This window comes from Clarias gariepinus, chromosome 2 (assembly GCF_024256425.1).
Source record: "Clarias gariepinus isolate MV-2021 ecotype Netherlands chromosome 2, CGAR_prim_01v2, whole genome shotgun sequence".
Classification (NCBI taxonomy): Eukaryota; Metazoa; Chordata; class Actinopteri; order Siluriformes; family Clariidae; genus Clarias; species Clarias gariepinus.
In genome coordinates, this window is record NC_071101.1 from 46998617 (window position 1) to 47022758 (window position 24142).

The window sequence follows — 24142 nt, forward strand, 5'->3', positions numbered from 1 at the left end:
TATCAATTAAACGTTATTTCGGTGGCTTAAACCATTCTGGCCAAGCGAATATGTACTATACAATACACAGCAGGTACCCAACTATATAGTAAAAGTGAAATTGTCCTGGCCCAGATTGATTTTACACTTTAAAAATTAAATGGAAATATGTCATTCTATTATGCAGAATAATGTGAATAAGAAGCCAGATTTCCGAGACCATTTTAGTACCTTAAATCTCTTTGGGCCAGGCAAATATGAACTATACAACATCTAGCAGGTACCCTGTACTGGGTTACAGTGTGCGTACATGGGAAAAACCACACGCATGTATCCTTGCAAAGTCTTCAGTAAATAAGATCTCTTTCAACCCATTGAGTGCTTCTCTTCAATTAAGAAACCATCTCACACAGTTCTAACCGACTGCCTACTGTGTTCCACACTTAAAGTTAATATCCAACGATATGATTTAAGTTTTTGTTGTTAAACATAAAGAATGTTGAGTTTGAATGAGTGATAATTGTAGTTCTTGAAACTAATCAGTACAATTACTCCATTAACAGATATTTTGATTGAAATGTATCAAAAAATATTAAGTGCATGTTAAAAATATAATTCCGTTAGTCAAATGCTGAGTTTTACTAGTGAAGTAAACTTAAATTATAGTGTAAATTTAAGACAAAATTAATAGTTGTTTTTTTAGGCGTTTATTTTGATTTGTCTAACTCAAACAATCATGTATGTGACTTTAAGAGATTTTATTAAGGTAACATAACTTTTAAGATAACTGTGAAATTTACAAGGCCACAGAATCATTTTTTAGAGTGTAACACTGCTGTGTGGAAATGAAACAATTTAATGTGTGTGTTTCATTCAAAATAAAATAAATAAAAACAATTATTGATTAATTACTATGACTAAATTATCTCCAGATCATGACAATGTAAACTTGAAGAGTTCACAATTACTGAATGCTTTGTGTGTGTTTTATAAGAACAAACAGGCAATAGGGGTTATCAAGTGAACAAGAGATTCAAAATAAGGTTAAAGGCGCCCTCTGGTGGACAGTGTGAGCTGTTACAGTGTTCATAGACCTATTTATATAATTTTTATTCATTTACAAACAGCTTTAAAATACAAACCCAAATTTTTTTTTTGGGGGGGGGGGGGGGGGGGGGGGGCTAACCGAACCGATATTGACCACAAGGACTTCAGGAGAGGTCGGTAGCTAATTCAGCTCAGTGGAATGGGGGCCTTATTGTCTAAAAACTTACAGATTCTGGCTAAATCACCCTTTTATCATCAATCTCTGATCATTGTGAACATCCTGAATCTGTGGAATACCCATCACTCTCTTCTACATGTTATAAGCCCTACAGTCTAGGGTTAGGAAGGACCAGCAGCATTTTTACAGTCATTTGGTAAGAGGTCCCAACCAATCATCTCCAAAAGGCTTGTCAGATACTTAAAGTTAATCTGGTAATGTTTAATTTACTCAAATGTAATTTTACATACAATTCGGAATCGTGGTATAATACAAAGACAGATCAGGAAAATCTGACAGAGAGGCCGGACAATGGATGGTGCTGAAGGAAAGAACAAATGAAAACTAAAGCTCAGCTTCACCTTCTCTCACAGTTAACATGTAAATTAAAAACCAAATAAAACATTACAACCCATCTACACTATACGTGCCAAGGCAATAACCAAAGATACAAACCATACCACTCACACTTTCCCTGGGGTGTCCAGACAGAGGACATACTACATGGTGTTGTGTGTAGGTGTGCTCCTACTTCCCTGTCCAAACATCTACAACAAATACAGCAGGATTTAAACACATGCTTAATCCACGCTAATCATTCTTTCTACATGTGACTTGACAGCAGTGCGTGTATGATGAAATGAAGTAGTGACAAACATACCATACATAACCAGTCAATCTTATTCTATTTACATTAGTGTTAGTAAGCTGGTAATGTAATGAAATGCGTTTACCATATGAATATTTGACCCTAACAATGAGTTAATTGTAGTCGATCATTGTGATGTAAAAACAGTATACACAAACATTACCAGCAGTTTCCAGCCAGAACTGGACAAACTTCATGATATCACCCATAGGTTTTTTTGAAGAACGGTTCTGAAACTCAACTGTGGGAGCTCTGGTTGTCACCATCATGACTGGAGTTGACTCAGCCTAAACCCCAGTTAATCCCTAAATGGACAAATGGAACAATCCTACATCCTGCAGTTACTACAAGCTTGCTAGTTTTAGCTTAGCTAAAATGCTAATAAGGCTAACATTAATTTATATGCTTATCTTACTTTTTATTGATGGAACTCCTTCATCCATACACTGGATATGTGCAGAACAGGGAACCTCCAGGACCAGGTTTGTAAACACTGAACTGTACACCAGAATCACAGCTCTGTAATCAGATCATTAATATATAAACTAATAACTTCAAACTGCATTACACAAAAAAAAGGGAACCTGGCTACCTGGTACATGTACTGAAGTGTAACATGTATTTTGCACACAATAATTTCAAGTTTTTAAGATGAACATGATTTAATCAGAGTGTATTTGCATGCAATTCAACACACTCATGTTTATTAGATTCAATCATGTTGAGATAAACTGAGGGGATCTTGTCTCTACGTGAAACCAGAGAATCAAAGTAAAAAACACAAATGTTTGGTGGACATGTGGAAAAGGTAACCAGGAATTCATTATCATAATTAATAAATACAAACAAAATAATGAGCATAAATGTCAGCACTGTTAGTCCATCACGTTTAGCAATGTTTAGTCATGGTAGTTTGTTAATATTTTGTGTTAGGCTATTTTGTGTATTCTTAAACACTTAAAATGCTGATGGACACCATATGCATGAGGCTTAACCTGCAGCTCAGTTCTAGTTTTGGTCCGTTCTTATGGGTTTTAAAGCAAAATTGACAAATTATAATGACCAAACCTCAACATTCCAATGGTATAAATTATTTCAAGATAATAAAGCCACAGCACTATCAGTTTATCCTAAACAATAAACTTTGTTGATGAAACATCAATGGAAATTCTTCATGACGTATAACATCACTAGACATACTGTACTCTCTCACAACTGCAGAAACAAAATAAGTGATTTAAACTCACTGCTCATCCCCACTCTTGTGCATCACACATTAACACTCATATGAGGAGCTTGAGTTTATTCTCTGTATATAATAGAAGAACATTTAAACATTCACATTAACGTTCAGAACACAAAATTAAAACACCTTTATTTTTCTGTCCTTTTTAGTAAAACACACGTGATTCACGATTAATAACTCATTTTTGGAACAGTAAAACTAAATACTTCACACTCACACTGGAAACACACAGATGGCCCATGGAGTGGTTTTCTCCCCTCATGAATAAACAAAATAACATTTCAGTGAAGCTGTTTCACATAGAAATGCACACAAAAACAGACTCAATACTCTGATAAAGTGGATTAAGTCCCAGCAGTTACGCTTTAATCCACGGTGCTAATTTGGTTCACCCACACCAGCGTGTCCAGTTTAAATCACCAGAAATCACACGTTACACAACCACACTAACAAGCAAAACACTGAGGAGCTTTAATTTACCTTTGTGATACATGCACATTTAATGATAGTTTGCTATTTACTAAACTTTGATGTAAATTTTGCTCCACTGCGCGAGCACACACTCCGTGGTATGAGATCACACTGCTTTCAGGTAAACTGCTGTGACACTTTCAGGTAATTACGTGAAGATAAAAGTGAAGATAGAAGACGAGGTGCGGGAGAAATTAAGGTCGGGAATTTACATTATTAAAAGAAAAAAACGTCAGGCTGCTAAACCTAATGTTTGGGACCGGTTCTTAGAAATAGTTGCAGCAGGAGACAACAGCAGTATCGGCTACGTGAAGTGCAATTCGTGTGAAAAGAATATGCAAACAGGAGAGAAATAAAGGCTGTTTTCATTTGAATTACAATTTCTAGTATGTCTATTTAATGGTCGCGGGTGCTGGGCGAGGTGTAAAAATAGATACAGTGTTGCGGGGTGGGCTGGGGCGGGCCAAATCATGTTATAAAAGTGGGACCCGCGGGTTGGAAAAATACCCGACCTGCGCATCACTAGTACCAGAACTATTGACATTTACGTTAAAATGAAAATTGGTAAAATGTCGTTTAGACAAAAGATCCAGGTCACTAACTGACAATTTCATTTGTACTATACAAAAAATGGACTGCAATATAGCCTGTATGTTATAATATAGCCTGTCTGTTATAATATAGCCTGTCTGTTATAATATAGCCTGTCTGTTATAATATAGCCTGTCTGTTATAATATAGCCTGTCTGTTTGTATCTGTTTATTGTTAAAAAAATTAAAGACATCAAACTTTAAATATAGAAATAACTGTAAAAATAGACTTTCAGAATAGAACATTAGAATAACTCAAAAATACACTATGTTTCTGTTGGGTTGCTTATGTTGGTTCAAATGAGATGTAGTGAGTCATTTATATACAAACACCTTGTTGGGTTATTTTGACCCAACAACTGATTTATTCTTTATTCTCTGGTTTCTCCAAACGGCAGCCTGTAAAACAGCGAAATATTACTGTTATTGTGTCACATAGTGTAGTTTTAGGCGAGAATGCATGTGTGTACAGCTCGAAACCTCCATCGGTTATTAAAGATTTCGGATATTTGAGCTTCAGGAAATCGGCCGACGCAGCCTCGCCTCAGAAAGAACTTCTGAAATCTACCGCTGGCTGTGATGCCTCTGTAGAAGTTAAAACAGCAAGGGTATTTTATTTTGGGTATTTCTAACTGGTATTCTTTAGTATAATACGGTTATAGTATAATATATCGCGGCTGTGTGACGTATCCTGTACTCTGTGTTCCAGACTCTTTGGTGGAGGCTGTTGATGGTTGTTTTAAAGGTTTTCTTGTCTTTGAACTACACAAAGCAGCATCTTCCCACCTGGGAGTTTCTCTAGCATAATGTACCTCAGATTGATGGACACATTTAATTAATAATATTTTTAAAAATTTTTTTGTTAAAATAATATAATAAATAGTTTAATGGTTTAAATAGTTAAAATAAAAAGTTAAAATATTAAGAAGGGAAATGTTTGATGCCATGTGGACATTATAAGATTTGTACTGAAAACTTCTATATAAAAAGTGGCAGCTGGCACGCCTAAAAATAGATGTTAGATTTTTAATAATCTAAATAAAAATGCTTTATTAGTTATGCGCTATTGTTGTTTTAAATAAGGTTTAGGGATTTTGAGCCATGATCGTGATTTTCCTCTTTAATTTCCTACATAGTCTAATTGCATGATTCTGTTGTAGATTCAAAGGACGCAAACGCAGGTATTTTGTGAAGATAGTTTTTTCAGCTTTATTTTAGTATTTCTTTATTTACTTTTCTTAATTAAAGTCTCTTAAACAAAAGAAAACACACAAAACGAAACTGAAAAAATCTAAACAAACTCGCTCCTAGCTTAGCCTCCTCAGGCTGGGTCTGCAGGCGGACACACGCACAGGAGATTAGTTCCAAAACATAAGAGAAGTCACAAGAGCTTTATGCCGAACTTGTCTGGTGTCTCAGCCTTGACCTTGACAAAAATGTCTGTCTTTACAGGCCTTATCCCGACCCTGCAGACTCTGCTCAGTCCTGAGGAGGAGACACGCACACACAGCGGGTTAGGAGACATCAACAAACAAACATGGTGATAACAGTGAACGGACACAACTCTACGGGTTCGGATGGCTTAAACAGACACACACAGGGGAGAGACACAGGTGGACATAATTAGTGATGGGGAGACATACCAACGTTCACACACTAGGAGGGGACAAAGCTGCGGCTCAGTAGTCTGGAGACCCAGATCTTATTTGCCCGGACCGTGGTGGTACAGATGTGACACTCAGTGTTCATCCGCACGCATAAAGTTTTCTAGATCACAGAAGAATTTTGTTGTACTAAATAATATTTATGCAGTATAATCAGGGCCTCTTCTTCATGTTTATTATAATTTATTGTTGTTTTAGTCTTACTGTGTGTGCTTTACAATGTCAGACAACATTCAAATGCAAATAAATATAATATAAAGGATAACAACGTAACCGATATCGATATGGGCTAGGTCCGACTCTCTGGAGGATGATTAAATAATCATTTTGTCCAGTTTATGTAAAACTATTAACAGCCTGGTTTTATTACACAAACAGTAAATTAGCAACATGAATGTTATAGACAATTCAATTTAAATTCAGAAAGAAAAAAATATTTAAAATAAAAGTGTTCAAAAATTCTCCTGGTCCCTTTTGGTAAATCTGGATTAACATGAAGGTTTATCTTCTTAAACACAAAATACAGAATTATATATTTATATCATATATAAATATACATGTACATTTAGCTTCTGAGCACATTATGAAATAAATATGACAAAAAACAGAAGAATAAATTTATTCTCAACAACCATCAGATTTTAACTCTGACTGTTTTTTCCCCGGAGTAATGGGCGTGCCGAAAGGTTGGGGCGTGCCGAAAGCTCTTCATGATTGGTTGCACAAGTTGCCTGATTAAAGGCTAATATTAAATGCTATTGTTCTTTTTGCGTTTAAGTAATGCAGCCAACATAATCCTTTATATTAAAATTCCATTATTTTCCTGTAAAATATCAATATTACAAATATTGCAAAATATATTACAAAAAAAATATATATTACAAAAAACCCATAATCAAAATCAAATTACAATAATTTAAAAGAATTTAGTACTACAAGCTGTTCATACTTTTTTTTTATGTAATTTTAATATTTTTGAAATAATATTAACTGTGTATTGGTTAAATACGACCAAAAAAAGTTACAGAATAAGTCATTCAGAATGTTTTGAACTGACAGGTGTTTTTCTGTAGTTTTACTAAAACTGCATAAAAACTAAAAACATTCTTGTTAATACTGTTTTATATTGCTCTTTAAAATGTCACTTTAATCAACTAAAATAAGCACACTTGCACTATTCTTATTGCACTGTTCCGTTTTTCACCACATCAGCCTTCTGTGTTGTAAACTGTCCCTTTTTGCAGAACAGTAACTCAATTATCTTACCTCTGTTGTTCTCCAAGTTCTCCAGTGTTATTTAAGGTATTTTTAATAGGTTTATTTAAGTTTTTTCAGTGTTATTTGTAACAAGAGTTGAGAGAAATGTAATTTAAATCCTCAATATGTATGCACGGTACGTTGACTTAGACACTGCCTGATATGGACAAATATGGTTCATAAAACACCACAATAAAGAGGAGGATGGGTTCAGTTTGGTAACCTTTGAAGTGGCACTTATTCAGTAAACAGACACAATTTTAGCCAATAAAACATTTTATTTAGAGGCAGAGCTGCTCCGTTTAAGAGTGTACTCCACCCAACCTGTACACTCAATCTGCTCATTTATTTATTTATTTACGCTGTAGTAGCGGTCCATGAAACAGAATCCTTCAAACTCTCGGTCAGAATAAAATGATGAGGCCTAAAACATTAACGAGGCCTAAAAACATCTGTAGCGCAAAACCCTTACTTCGAGGGAAAACCTGTCTGTGTTTCGTCTCACAGTAATATATGTCTGTTCACAACAATTAAACAAACAATTAAATGACGAAAATAAAGGAAAAATTATTTATATTGACTAACCACACCAAGCCTTACCGCCGCCATGTTCTTCCACGCTGAAATAAAGGTACTTACATATAAATAGGATTACCGCTGATTGGCCAATGCAGAAGCTTCTTTCACCCACCAGTTTCTTTTGACATGCCCTCTACCCTTCGGCACGCCCCGACCTTTCGGCACGCCTTATTGCTCCAGCCTGCAGTTATCCCTACTTGTGTTACACGCGCGCAACCTCTCAAGGGTGAGGCTTTCTCTAAAAAAACTTTTATTTGGGGTAAAATGGCAACTTTCAGTAAAGCTTCTGTTTCACTGAATGATCCTCAGCTTTTCATGAATATTTAAGACCTATTGACACTTCTCATGTGACACCACACACACACACACATACACCGCACACACAAAAACACACAGAAAGCAGACCAAACATCATCAGCACTATGGAACTCCAAAGTGTTCAAAATTGAATAAATAAATATGACATGATGAAATAAATAACTCTTTGAATAAATAAGACACATACATGTAATATGGGAATGATATTGTGAAATAATGGAACATATTTTGAAAAAAAAGCTTATTATTGTGAAATATATTGCACTCTGCAAAAGATTTTTCCCCAATAACAGAGATTATTGCAGAGGCATTTTATTTAACTCATGCTGTTTTTATTTCAATATGTCATTTTTTCAAAGTCAGTTTTTATTTCAAAATCCCGTTTCTCATGATTTTACGAGCGCTGCCAATAAAGTGCGTGTGTTTTGTAACAGCCACCACTATGTTATATATCACATCATGTATGTACAGTATGTTGCCCTTTATGAGTTGCTGAGGAGGTGTGTGTGTCTGCGTGAGGAGGTGTGTGTGTGTGTGTGCGCGTGAGGAGGAGAGAACAGAGCAAGACCTCAGCTGTGCTGCTCCCCACCAAAACGCTCTATTGTTTTACCCTTTTCTTTCCTTTCCATAAAGTGTATGTAATTAAATGATGTTTAAGAATCAGAATGTCAGAGAGAATTGTTAGTCTAATACAGTTACACTGTAAAGTGAACTTCAGTTTCATTTGTTCAACTTAAATATTTATACATTTTGTCAGTTCAGAAATGTAGTGTCAGTAACCTGGAGAAAGTCCTGTAACCTTGTAAAAGCAGTTTTGGAGAATATGTAACAGTTATTTAATAGTCCATCTTTTATTATAAACATAAGGTATTTATTATGAATAAAAAGTTACAGACATGTTTGTGTTTGCTGTTAATGCTGTGGTTATAAAAGCCTTGTGAGGTTTAATGCTGATAAACACTACAGTCATACAGGACATTCAGGAAGAATTGTTTCACTCCGGGTTCACTCACCTCCACTGTATTGTGATAGGATAGTGTAACTGTAACTGTGCTGGACCACAGGAGATCCAGACAGACTGGACAGATGAACTGGTCCTGATCTACTGAAATACTCACCTCCACCATTTTCATTTTTCGTGATACATCACATTAAACACAGTACTGATAAAGTACTGACTCAATCTGTCTCTGTCTATTTACCTACAATCATTAGAATAACTCTATTCAGACAGAATATGGAGCTCAAAGTGCTTCACTACAGTTAAACAGTGACAGACAATAAATATAGTCATAATACCAATACAGTTATTAATTACTATTTACATTCTTAACTAAATGAATAATATTTTACCTGATTTTAATAATGTTAATATTGTGTGAATGTGAATTAAGCATTTGAAAATGTTTCAAAAACTATACTGTAAGTATTTTTTCTCCCTTTAAAAAAAAATATATTTATATATGACCAAAGCATTTTGTGCACTATACATTATTTTATGGGTTTCACATACACACCACATTAAAGCATTTACTCTGCGCGAGCAGACGTACTAATATATATATATATATATATATATATATATATATATATATATATATATATATATAAATAAAAATAAATGAATAAAATAAATAAATAACTGGTTTAAAATGTATTCATTAACAAGGCCAAATAATTACTTTATCTGTTTGTAGATAGGAAAAAATAATTACATCTATACATATTTATGAACTAAACTGTGATGAAACGGTTAACAGAGGAGCATTCATAACCAATCTCTATTTTAGCTCCTCCTCTCACACACTCTCTCTCTTACACACACACACACAGAAGCAGGAAGTTATTGTCAAAGAAAACGAAACTCAGACGGTCTCTCTCTCTCTCTCTCTCTCTCAGTGTGTGACTTAAGGAAAATGTCAGAGTCCAGTATTTCAGTAGATCAGGATCAGTTCATCTGTCCAGTGTGTCTGGATCTCCTGAAGGATCCGGTGGCTATCCCCTGTGGTCACAGTTTCTGTAAGGTGTGTATTAATGGCTGCTGGGATCAGGAGGATCAGAAGGACGTCTACAGCTGTCCTCAGTGCAGAGACACTTTCACTCCAAGGCCTGTTCTACGCAGAAACAACATGCTGGCTGAAGTGGTGGAAAAACTGAAGAAGACTGAAGTCCAAGCTGCTTCTCCTGCTCACTGTTACACTGGACCTGGAGATGTGGAGTGTGATTTCTGCACCGGGAGAAAACACAAAGCCGTCAAGTCCTGTCTGGTGTGTCTGGTCTCATTTTGTGAAACTCATCTGAAACCTCACCTGGAAGTTCCAGGTTTGAAAAAACACACATTAATTGAAGCTTCAGCAAAACTCCAAGAGAAGATCTGCTCTGAACATAACGAACTGATGAAGATCTACTGCCGTACTGATCAAACCTGCATCTGTTATTTGTGTACGATGGATAATCACAAAGGACACCACACCGTCACAGCCGCAGCAGAAAGAGCTGAGAAACAGGTGAGAATGAGAAAGATTTCCAGGATGAGGTTCTTAATTATAGTTTATATCTAGTAACATGTGCACAGTGTTGTGTTAGTTACTCATAAAAGTAATATTACTATTATTATTTAATGTATAAAATATGAAATATTAGTGTGTGTGACTGTTTGGCTAGATAATGTTTGTGATATATATGAATACACACACATACAGTTTTATCTCTGTAAATTAGAATATCAAAAAGCAAAAAGGTGATTAGTTTCAGTAATTCAGTTTTTAAAGTGAAACTCGTCTATTATATAGATTGATTACACACAGACTGATATAATTGCAAGTGTTCGTTTATTTTAATTTTGATGGTTACGGCTTACAGCTAATGAAAACCCAAAATTCAGTATCTCAGAAAATTAGAATATTACTTAAGATCAATAAAAAAGGAGAAAAGATTTTAAACACCGAAATGTTCTAATGACTAATGAAAAGTATGAACATGTACAGCACTCAGTACCTGGTCAGGACTCCCTTCTGATAGGCGTATGTGTCACGGTCACCATCACTGCATGTGCTCTAGTGAATTATATGATTTAAACATCAATTTCAAATTTAAACAGAGAGAGAGAGAGAGAGAGAGAGAATAAACATAAACATAATCAAAGCAGATATAATGAGCTCCACTCCACTCTTGTCATCATGCTGGATAAGAGTTTATGTCTCTTAGATCCAGTGAAGGACAACTGTAACACTACAGCACACACACACACACACACACACACACACACACACACACACGTGCAAAACATGTATGTAATGAATTATCTTACTATGTAAGTACTTTATAAAAAGCTGAATGTAACTGTTCTGTCCTCAGAGTGAGTTAAAGGAGGAGCAGATGAAATCCCAGCAGAGAATCCAGGAGAAGCAGAAGAAGGTGCAGGAGCTGAAACAGGCTGTGAACACTATAAAGGTGAGCAGTGAGCAGAGACAGAGCTGCTCCTAGAAACACACACAACATGGACAACATGGAGTCATTTAGAGTCGCAGTAAGAGAGGGAATGATAGATGAGCTTTAAATCCTGTGTGTGTGTGTGTGTGTGTGTGTGTGTGTGTGTGTGTGTGTGTGTGTGTGTGTGTGTGTGTGTGTAACAGCTGAGTGCACAGACAGCAGTGGAGGACAGTGAGAGGATCTTTACTGAGCTGATCAGCTCCATGGAGAAAAAGCGCTCGGAGGTGACGGAGCTGATCAGAGCTCAGGAGAAGACTGAACTGAGTCGAGCTGAACGACTCCTGGAGCAACTGGAGCAGGAGATTGCTGATCTTCAGAGGAGACTCACTGAGCTGGAGCAGCTTTCACACACACACGATCACATCCAGTTCCTCCAGGTAACACTCACTGTCTGATCTACACACACAGCTGTTCCTCACACACTCTCTAAAACACCTCCTGTTAATGGAACAGTGAATGTCCTCTGATGTCACAAGTGTGTTTTACATTTAATCTGCTTTCTGTAGGCTTTAGCTTCTGGACGTCAGTCTCCTCCATGGACCAGACCAGACTTTCAGACATCCAGCATCAGTGTCCATCAACATCTCTCATTTGATGGAGTGAGGAATTCTCTCTCAGATCTGAAGAAGAGACTCGAGGAATTCTGTGAGGAGGAATTCAACAAAATCCCTCCACATGGTAAGAGGAGCTGTTCCTGCTGGAGAAACACAATGATGGACGTCTTTACTCGCTCTGTCAAGTCTTATTTCTTAGCAATGCTCCTGCTGACCTTCCTGCAGACAGTTTGAACTAAAATACTGATTTAAAATGAATAAACTGACTGTATCACTTTAAACTGTTTCCATCTTTTACAACCTGATGATGCTTTTTGTCTTCATTTCCATTTTTCTCTCCACAGCTGCAGCAGTTCAGATCTTTTCACTACCAGAGCCACAGAGCAGAGAAGAGTTTCTGAAATGTACACACACACACACACACACACACACACACAGAGGTTTATTAGGTCTATAGAGTACCATTTTTTTTTAAAGCAGCTTAGAAAATATTAAATACAGACAAGTGATGTGCAGGAATGTTGTGTGATTTAAAATGTAAATTTAATTATTAGTTTATTTGTGTATGTGTGTGTGTGTGTGTGTGAGTGTGTGTGTGAGAGAGAGAGAGAAAGGGTGAAAATAGAGATAAATGTATATTACACACATAAAAATATGCATAATAATAATAATAATAATAATAATAATAATAATAAAGTACTAAATCTTTCATAAACAGAATAGAAAACACTAAATACTGACAAATTGGAATAAATAACAGTTTTTTATTTCTTTAGATTAAAATCTGAATGAACATTGAGACATTTCTCCCTCAGATATCAGCGCACACAGACAGCTGTCTCACTCTTCACATGAATATACAGTATTCTGTGAATTAAACCCAACATGTTCACATTGTTCAGTTTGTTTTTCTCTTTTATTTTAGATTTCTGTTATCTGACTCTGGATCCCAACACGACACATCGTAACCTCATTCTGTCTGAGAAGAACAGAGCGGTGAGATACAGTGGGAGAGAGCAGCAGTACTCTGATCATCCAGAGAGATTTGATTATTGGGAACAGGTGTTGTGTAAGGAGAGTGTGTGTGGACGCTGTTACTGGGAGGTGGAGTGGAGCGGTGAGGGTGTGTCCATATCAGTCTCATATAAAGACATCAGCAGGAAAGGACAGGGTTATGAGTGTGAGTTTGGAAGCAACAATCAGTCCTGGAGTCTGTGGTGTTCTTCTTCTTCTTCTCTTTGTTTCTATCACAACAACATTGAGACTGATCTCAGAGCTCCATCATCCTCCAGAATAGGAGTGTATGTGGATCACAGTGCAGGAACTCTGTCCTTCTACAGCGTCTCTGACACGATGAAGCTCCTCCACAGAGTCCACACCACATTCACTCAGCCTCTGTACGCTGGGTTTGGGTTCTACAAGTGGTCATGTGACTCTACTGTGAGATTGTGTGATCCAGAATAAAGTGTGTAGTGTTTTGTGTAAAATTCCTGCACATTGTCACATTGTTGCTCAGTCATCTGTCTCACTAACACACAATCCAGCTGCACAAACAGCTCAGTAATTTAACACAGCAACAATTAAAGAGTAAATATTAACACTGAATATAGTTTAATAAAAATAAACAGATGTATTATTAAATGTATTATTATAAAGTTGTATCTGTGTGAAGAGCCGTGGTGAGATTCGGCACATCACGTTGTTTTGTCCTTTAAGAAATTTAACTTGCAATTAGTTTCTTTTAATATTTTTTGGTACATTTTTCTCAAGTGGGAATGTAAAGTTTATAATTACTTTTCTATTATCTATCTCATTTTGTAAACACATTATTCGTTTTATGTGATGACATCACTTCCTGTTTAGTCACTTCCTGTGTAATCTCAGTTCTGGGTGAAGGCAATGACATAGTCATAGTGTGCTCAACAATCCATTGCATCCACTAAGAAGCATCATAGAGGCAATGCCATAAGTTAATTTCTTTGACATTAAACATGTTAAAGAGTATATATTAGTAATTACTTTGTTAATCATGCATCATGCCGGTACCCAAAACACCACGTCCTTGTGCCCAGAACGTCTTCAGGCCTGTTGCTTTGACATCGCACATTATGAAGGTGAAGGAGAGACTGATCCTGGATACACTACGTCCCCTGGTGAAGTCCTCTCTGGACTCTCTCCAGTTTGCCTAACAGCCGTTCATGGGAGTCGATGACGCCATACATGACCTGCTACATCGTACCTACTCTCACCTTGACAAGCCTAGAAACTCCGTAAGGATGATGTTCTTTGACTTCTCCAGTGCCTTCAACACCATCCAACCGGCAGTACTGGGGGAGAAACTAATGAACATAAACATTGACACCCGCTTGGTTTCGTGGATTATGGACTATCTGACCTGCCGTCCCCAGTATGTCCGACTACAGGACTGTGTGTCCGAGACTTTGATCTGCAGCACTGGAGCTCCCCAGGGGACTGTACTGTCTCCGTTTCTTTTCACCCTATATACATCTGAATTTAGATATAACTCAAAATCATGCCACCTGCAGAAGTTCTCTGACGACTCTGTGGTTGTTGGGTGTATAAAAGAGGGTGACACCTCGGAGTACCAGTCTGTGGTGGATGACTTCGTTTCCTAGGAGAGGCAAGACCCCTGTGACTCCTATATCTGTAAAGGGGGAGATAGTGGACATGGTCTCTGAATACAAATATCTCGGAGTCCATCTGGACAACAAACTTGACTGGTCACTTAACACAACGGCACTCTACAAGAAAGGAGTTCGTTGTACTTTCTTCGAAGGCTCAGGTCTTTTAACATCTGTAACACCATTATGCAGATGTTCTATGAAACCGTTTTTTTTTGTCATTTTTTACGCTGTGGCCTGTTGGGGTGGTAACATTAAGGTGTCTGATAAGAACAAACTGGACAAGTCAATTAAAAAGCCGGATCTGTGCTAGGCATGGAGCTTGACTCTGTGGATGTAGTAGCGGAGAGGAGGATTCTATCCAAAGTACAATCCATTTTGAACAATCCTTCTCACCCGCTATACAGTGTCTTCACTGAACAGAGGAGCAGTTTCAGCCAGAGACTGATTACTATCAAGTGTTCCACAGAGCGCCACAGGAGATCCTTTCTCCCAACGGCCATAAAATTTTACAACTCTTCTCTGTAACTCATACACACATGTATGTGGATTTTTCACTAACTGTTACACAACAGGACATTATCACTTACCATATTAATAATATGATTACTGCAATACTACTTCCCAATAAAATATGTAATACAAGATTACATATAATAATAGGCCTACTAGATTACTGTGCAATATTTACAAGTGGCCTTGAGTCATATTCTGATGGTACTTACTGAGTTTTAGGAACTTTTTTTTTTTTTTAAGATTATTATTATTATTCTTTATTACCTTTATTCTTTATTACCTTTCTTGGTTAACAACTGTGAGCACCTGTAACCGAGCATAAGCAATTTAACTCTGGGATTAATAAAGTTATTTGAATCTTGAATCTTAAATACAATGTTTGATAAGTTGCTAAAACAGTTGTTTACCATTGTGTACAAGCTTTCAGTGATGCTAACTACCATTGTAATCGCTACTTAAAGGAGAACAGTAGTTTATGGTAAAAACATGCATACTGTAGTAATACAATGTAAGACACGGACACTGAATGTTGCTGTATTGTTTTATTACAGTTTTCACCGTAAATGTTAATGATGAAGAGTGACAGTAAATGATCAATCTTACCATGACTCTGTCTTCATTGGCTACGGATTAACTTGGTGTTTAGTCAGAGTACAAGGCCATAGGTGCTGTAGCATATCTGAAAGCACTTCAGAAAGATGGGCAGGTTTAAGTAGGATTTGTTATGGGAAAGGCAAAACTTGCACCCCTCTCCGAACCTACAATCCCACGGCTTGAGCTGTGTGCTGCGGTTTTAGCAGTAGAGATTTCAGATCTCATTAAGGATGAGTTAGATCTTGGGTTAAATGACTTAAAGTTCTTTACCAACAGCAAAAGGGTGCTTGGCTACATTTATAATGTGTCAAAACGATTCTATGTGTACGTTCACAATACAGTCCAACGCATCCATCAGTCCTCAAGACCTGAGCAGTGGCACTATGTACGTACAGAAGAAAACCCTGCAGATCATGCGTCACGATCTTTACCTGCATCCCGTCTGGCTCAGACTTCTTGGTTCACCGGCCCCTCATTCCTGCGTCAGCCATCTGCAGAAGAAACACAAATAACAGAGACGTTTGAACTAATTGAACTCCGGACAAAAAAACAATAATTATTCCCAAAGATAGCCATGTATGCCTACTGCTCACTCGACATCACCATGAGCAAGTGAAACATCAAGGCCGTCACCTGACGGAAGGAGCAATCAGGGCAGCAGGACTGTGGATCTTGGGAGGGAGGTCACTAATTAATTCGGTACTCCACAAATGCGTAAGCTTGAAGAGCAATACATGGCGGACTTGCCACGTCTCAAAGTCTGCCCTCCCTTTACATATGTAGGGCTCGATGTATTCGGTACCTGGTCTGTCATAAGCCGACGCACCAGAGGAGGACAGGCAGAGAGCAAGAGGTGGGCCATTATGTTCTGCTGCATAAGTTCAAGAGCTGTGCACATTGAGATCATTGAATCTATGAACACGTCAAATTGCATAAATACTCTCAGGCGCGTCTTGAATTACGTTTTACACATTTTGCATTATTTAATTTTAAAAGGCACTCGTAATTCAGCCCTTGATGTTTGACTCCATTTTTCCCAGTTCACAACACCTGTAGCCAAAAAGTGGAGAGCCAAAAAGAACACACACAAAGCAGAACTCATTTAGGATTGGTAACCATGATACAGCTTTAAAAATACAATACGCAAAATTACGAAAAAAAAACAAAAAAACGGACAGATGTTTATTGTCAAGCCATGCATAGTGTGTCTTCTGTCTGAACTCGGTCCTGTTCACAATTGCACTAAAGCAACTGCAAGTAAGCGAAAGATTCATGTAGGCAGCATCTCCATCCTGTAGCACTACTTCATTTCCAAGATCTCCATGGGTAACTGGAAAGTATATGGAAAAGGTTTAACCCTTCATTTGCTTAAATGAAACAGGTCAGTATTCCAGCACTTAAGGGACTTACTGTACATCCAAGGTTGCTACTCAGGAGTCATGTTGCCTTTTGTGCCTAAAAAGGATAGCAAAGAAGACATGTACTGTATGTTAAGAGAATACGACAAAAGAGTCATATTAAGTGTGATTAATTACATTATTTTCAGTTTGCCTTTTGAATCTCTTTGTTGCACGTCTTTCTTCTTCAGACCTGTAATGAAATGTAGTAAAGGAGAGGTATGTTTATATTATGTAAATAAAAGTTTTCAAAATAATAATTGCTACGCCTTTAAAATAAAAAAATCGACTGATTCTTATTAAACATACAAAAGTTACTATGTGCTTTTGTTCATGACCCTAAATAGATTAAAAACTGAAGCGATTGTGCATTTACAATACTTTAATCATTTTTATTATATTGCACAGGCCTTGTACTGTATGTATAATGTAAAAGTGACACCTCAGCAAAACGTTCAGTGCTAGTTCATAAAATGTAGAGAAATAACGGAAAGACAATAAACCTCAAGGTGAAATTCTCCAAAAGAAGCAAACACCACCATCTCCTAATACCAGGCATGTCTGGTACATTTACATTTGTTCTATACTGAATCAAAATCTAGTAAAAAAAAAAAAAAACATTTGCTCTATAAACTTACCAGCAGGACAAAGATTTAAGATTTAAAGAACTTTATTAATCAAGATTCAAATAACTTTATATTAATCCAAGAGGGAAATTGCTAATAAACAACAGACAAGCGACGAAGGTGGGATGCCACAGTTGTTGCTGAAATGTTGTCGTGGACGGCCCCGTTGATGTTGCCATGAACACAGTCATGCTACCTTGAAAAATGAATTATTTTAAATGCTTTTAAATTTATTTATTCAAATGATTATTGGTACCATATCATTGCCACAGTATGTGTCATACTTAAAATCCGACATACTTAAAAATCACACATACTGTGCACAGACATACTTAAACATCGTGCACAGAGCATTATTGACTGGTTTGACGCCATAGTAAACAAACTAAAGTGACAAAAGCAAAAATGTTAAACTCACCATCATGGTGCACTGCCAACTGGAACTGGTTTTTGATGTGATAGTACACCAACTGTGGCATACTGGTGTATGGGCAGAAAGGGCAGTTGTTGCAGGAGTCTTTTAAATACTGCTCACACCGCCCCTGGCTTAACACTGTTTTGTGCATGTGTGCATTGAAAATGGCTCTTAAAAGAGCCCTTGGGTTATGTGAACAATACAAAGAGAGAATTGATGGGTGGCGTAAGGGTTAGAGAATAACAGCAAAACAAAACAAGCTAAACAAAATAGAAAATGTGGTGCACAGAGAATATTAATGGGGATGTCAACATCAAGGATCTGCAAATAGAAGGAATACATCATTGGTTTTAGTATCAAATGATTAAAAATGTGCATATATGGAAGTTGCATATATAGTTGTTATATAGAAAACAAGCCCTCCTGAATGATTTTAGTCACAGAAACAAATCCTAATATTTTGCTCTTTTACAGTACAAGTTAAAATCACTACATTAAAAATAAAACCGTTTAATGAAACTTCTCAGTATCATGGCAAATACATCACATCCCCTACACGAGTCACTGATGTCATACTGTACAGGAGCACGTTCAGCCACAGACTGAGACTACCAAAGTCTAAAACTGAACGCCACAGGACATCGTTTATACCAGTGGCAATTAAACTCTATAACTCCTCCCCCTTCATTAGGAAGCTGTCATGACCGAATAATCAATAGAACTCTATCATGCCCTGATACACTGAACAATACTATCACAATAACAATATCACATGCAAAACCACTAATTATACAATATTATAAAAATCATGTGCAATATTTATATATATCTGGTGTGCTATATCATTACTACTCTATGTGCAATATAAAATATTATGTGCAATATAATCATGGGTGCAATAACATACAGTAAGTGAACAAGAGACAATTCTGCACCTTTCTGTACAGTCTGTAGTTTTTTAGTTTTTAGTTTTCTCTCTATATTTTTTATTCAATTTATATCATTTTAAATATGCAGCTACTGGAAAAACAATTTCCTTTAGGATTAATAAAGACATATGTTATCTTATCTTTAAGTTAATTTACTGAGGAAAAAATACATTTAAACGAACTCAGTAATGTTTTTCCCTTTACAGTTACTGTTGTAATAAAGATACACACTTATTACATCGAGGCTCATTTACAGTGAAACATCATCCGCGACAGACGGCAAATTGTATATATATATATATATATATATATATATATATATATATATATATATATATATATATGTGCATAAATTACTAACATCTATATATATTTTATATATCACGCATGCTATCGGGAAGACACATCATCTCAAATGCATTAAAAAGCACAAACATTTTAACAATTAAATTTAACAATTTAACTGTAACAAATTAACAATTAACATATAAAATGTAGCAGGTGCACCCACTTACCATGCAGCAAAGAACACCAGAAATAAAGGTTTAATGTCATTACTTTGCCACCAATGAGATGAGCTGTGGGTGTTACATGATCTCGACATTATTAATTTACCTACAACCAATGAGAAGGCATGTGGCCGGAGCGACACGTGCAGGCCCGCCCCAGATTCAGCCCCGCCTTGATCTACAGGCTGCAGACAGGGGTACTTGCTGGAGGGATGTGATTGGTTGAATGGGGAGGTTGCATCTGCACAAATGACATATTTTTAAGATCATGTCTTTTGTGTGAATTATTCATGAGACTGATTTGCTTCCATACATTTGTGGTGTGTGTTAGTATGTGTGTGTGTAAAAAGTAACTTGTTAGGTTTACTTAATTAAATTGTGCAAACTCGTTGCCTTAATTCAATTAAGTAATATTAACTTTATCATATCAAGTGTCATTTAAGTCATATTTACTAATATATTAAAAGTATTCCCTACTTGTATCCAATCACATTTATTTAAAGCATTAAAGTTTTATTAACTTAACTGAATCTGTGATTTAAGGAATGGTACCAGTAAAGTTTAACTATACAGTAGGTTATAACAATAATTATTATAATTTATCAATAAAATAACAGCAATATTCCTATTTAATTTTATTTACATTGCAACTAGTAAAAATCACAGGTCTCCATTTAGATCAGTTTAAAAACATTCATTTTTCAAAATGTTGATTACAGCAGAAATGGCTGAAGCAATTGAGAAAATTTTAATCAATAGACATTATCATTTATTGGATGACTGCCACTAGGTGCTAAATTTGTGCGCTACATGAAAAGTACTGCATCAAAATGCACTGAACTGACATCTCAGAAATAAAATTAACAGAAGGGTTGAATGGAAAACCTCAGCTGTCTTAACATCCCTACATTCGTATAACATTTTACAATCCTTATTTAAAGTGCTTTTAAGCGGACCATGCTGACTGATACACAATAATATTAATACAAGCACACTATGATTTATTAACATATGTCAAAGAAAATAAATGATGTAAATTATAATTGAAATGGTTTAAGGCTATTAAACGAATATTAATGCTGAACAAACTGAATCTATTCAAAAAGTAGAATTAAACAAATTTTTATTTTCTTGCTATGACATGTTGTGAATCATGACATCCCAGTAGTGGCTATTTGAACTGCAGGTCAGATAATTTTGACCTAAATGTGTTGATTTAAGCAAATAACTGGTTATTCAAAGTCTGAAGTTTTGGTTTCAATGACTTTGATCTCAGATCAAGCATGACTTCTTGGATGAAGTTGAATGTGTTCTTCATGCACTTTGGGTAATCAAGATGGACTGTGTATGATAGTTCACATATGAAGAGACAAACAGCAAGAGGCAGGTCCCTGACATCATCCATAACAATTCCTCCCTCCATGATGATAGCAGTGGAGACTGAACGTACAGGGATCCACGAAGAGCAGTGAAGAGAGTCATTATTTTTTTTTACTGACTTGTACTCAATTCATGAAGTATATTTTACATGATTTTTATATTTTTTATATTTATTCAATATTTTTAAGTGTAAAAATGTTTCACCCAAAAAATTGAGTACAGCACAGTTGTATTTCTTTAGAGTGTAAAGAAAACTTAAAGACATGAGGAAAAGATAAAAAGTTTTAAGGAAAAGTAAATTATAGATTTTTTTTATTTTTTTATTTTTTTACAAATATCATACCCAAAGCGCTAAGGTTAATTCTTACAAACTAAGTAGTAGAAATTTACAGTGAAAATTATATTTCTCACAGATCTTCTTCTTTGTCTTCTTTGTCTTTTCGGCTGTTCCCTTTCAGGGGTCGCCACAGCGAATCATCTGCCTCCATCTAACCCTATCCTCTGCATCCTCTTTTCTCACACCAACTAACTTCATGTCCTCTCTCACTGCATCCATAAATCTCCTCTTTGGTCTTCCTCTAGACCTCCTGCCTGGCAGTTCCAACCTCAGCACCCTTTTACCAATGTATTCACCATCTCTCCTCTGAACATGCCCAAACCACCTCAATCTGGCCTCTCTGACTTTATCTCCAAAACATCTAACGTGGGTTGTCCCTCTGATAAACTCATTCTTAATCCTATCCATCCTTGTCACTCCCAAGGAGAACCTCAACATCTTCAGCTCTGCTACCTCCAACTCTGCCTCCTGTCTATTCTTCAGCGCCACTGTCTCTAAGCCGTAGAGCATCGCTGGTCTCACCACTGTCCTGTACACCTTTCCTTTCATTCTCGCTGATACTCTTTTATCACACAACACACCTGACACTTTTCTCCACCCATTCCAACCTGCCTGTACCCGCCTCTTCACCTCCTTTCCACACTCCCCGTTGCTCTGGACCGTTGACCCCAAGTACTTAAAATCCTGCACCTTCTTTACCTTCTCAGGTCTTAAAGAAGCAATGACAGTCTAAATGAACACAGGACACTAAATATCCATGACCAACAGTACCATGCTTCACTCCATAATGATCGAAATTCCTTTTGATGATGCGACAAACGCACACAGTTTACACCGCCATCCCATAATGCTGGCACCTGAAAAAGGAACAATAGTATACAAGTAAGTACAAGTGTGACTGTTTTTTTTTTTTGCGCATTTAGCCACCTGTTATCCTGGTGTACAATGACAGATGTTTAAAAATGACATGTTTTTTTCTATAATATATAACGCCATTACTCTTAATGATATTTAAAACGCTTTTTTTATTATCATTTTAACATCGCTTGTTCTGGTTTTAAATGATCTACTGTGAATCTAGTTAACATAAAGAATGTGAGAGTGAGAGTGTTACTATTTGTAATGGGTGTATGTGTGTGCGTCAGGGCTGGACTGGGACAAAAAATCGGCCCGGGCATTTTGACTAGTGACCGGCCCACTAGTTATTATTGGCAAAGCCATAAAGCCTTTGAATGAAAACAAACGCTGTTCTGACAGCGATGTACACTGTCCTGTTAGTATACAGTATGTATCAATCTAATAAACTTAAACCTACACCATCCTCCCTATTCTGGTATTCTAAACAGTACTTAGCGAAAAACAAAAGACTGCTTGGTCGAGTTAACCTCTAGACTAGAGGTGAGACATGATCATTAATGAGTATTAAAGTTAATAAATTACAGATGTAGTGATATTTTCATAAACTATTCATTTACCACATCAACAAACAGCATGGCAGCACAAAATATTTTTTTAAACGTGGCAACCTTTAAAAAGTGAAAGGAGACAGAGAAAGAAAGTTGAGAAAGAATAACACTTAATTAAATTTTTGATGCTATTTTACACACAGTACATGGCACAAGAACTGACAACACAACAAAACACAGAGATCACGATCGCTGGAGTGTCATCCAGAGACCTGGGCTGCCACAACCAGCTAAATCGTAACACAAATGCACAGAAATCAATTATTTTTCTACAATAATTAAATAGATTCAACATCTTTCTTTGACATAATTTCAGACTGCACAGATGTTAAGCTTACTGGGCTTACAGAGACTTAATATTTTTAGACTTAATATTTACTATAAACGATAATGAATTTCTATACATTTAACATCAAATGACCACTTTGGTTGTAAGATTCAGATAATTATTTAAAAGCTAGACATTTAAAATGAGAATAAGAAAGAAAAGTATTTCTTTGTGCCCCCCTTTCCTTGTTAATGCCCTACCTGGCCCCCTGGCAAAACTTTGCTAGACCCGCCCCTGCACAGTTACCAGCTGTCAGCTATGTAGAAAAGGATCCTGGTGTTATTTGTCTGTCAGAAACAGTTCATAACTTCCCTTCAACTCATTCACCTAAAAGATAAACCTGTTTCTCCATCACCTGTTCAACTCTGATGATTCAATAAGGAATCACCTGGTTTCACCTTTATGTTTCTCTCTCACATATCCAAACCGATCATGACTAGCAGCTTTTATGGCTGTGGCTCCAGCAAACAGCTGATAAACCGATCAGCTGATCAACAGGATAAGGAGGGGGAGAGAATGAGAGAAGCCGAGGCAGCTGCGCAGCGTAAAGACACAGGATAACTCCAGCTTCGTGTGTTTTTTTTCTTCATTCTAGCTGAAATACAGGACAAATCACGTTCCTTTTCACCTCAATACGTAACGCGTAATATTTTCTCTGAATACGGGACGATTACGTTTTTTACGTTTGGCAACCCATACTAACTAACCTTATCAATAATTCACTCTCAGTAACATCATAGCACCAGCATAGAAACTCTGTCATCATGACAACTAGTACACAGTAGGAGTTATTGTAACTGACTGTAAAAAGTTAGCAAGCACAACGAAAATAAGCTACACCTACTTTTTTTTATGGTTTTACTTGGTTTTACTTAGGCTACCTCAGGTTCAGTTCTGCCACATGGACCGGCGGCCGCCTCGGGTCTCTCCTCCTCCTGC

General features: G+C 36.6%; 1 protein-coding gene across 3 annotated transcripts; it reads left to right on the forward strand.

The window, feature by feature from the left end:
• The first annotated feature begins 9878 nt into the window (after positions 1-9878).
• Positions 9879-13689, forward strand: LOC128507883 (tripartite motif-containing protein 16-like). Of its 3 annotated transcripts, none has more exons than XM_053479037.1 (6): positions 9879-10525; positions 11376-11471; positions 11654-11887; positions 12038-12188; positions 12409-12468; positions 12990-13689. In XM_053479037.1, the coding sequence occupies exons 1-6, from the start codon at positions 9935-9937 to the stop codon at positions 13526-13528; spliced, it is 1671 nt and encodes a 556-aa protein (XP_053335012.1). In that variant the 5' UTR covers positions 9879-9934; the 3' UTR covers positions 13529-13689. The 3 variants fall into 3 exon arrangements, with proteins under 3 accessions (XP_053335012.1, XP_053334994.1, XP_053335003.1); XM_053479019.1 differs by having other exon boundaries at positions 9881-10525; positions 12017-12188; XM_053479028.1 differs by having other exon boundaries at positions 9902-10525; positions 12017-12203; positions 12382-12468.
• The last annotated feature ends 10453 nt before the right edge of the window (positions 13690-24142 follow it).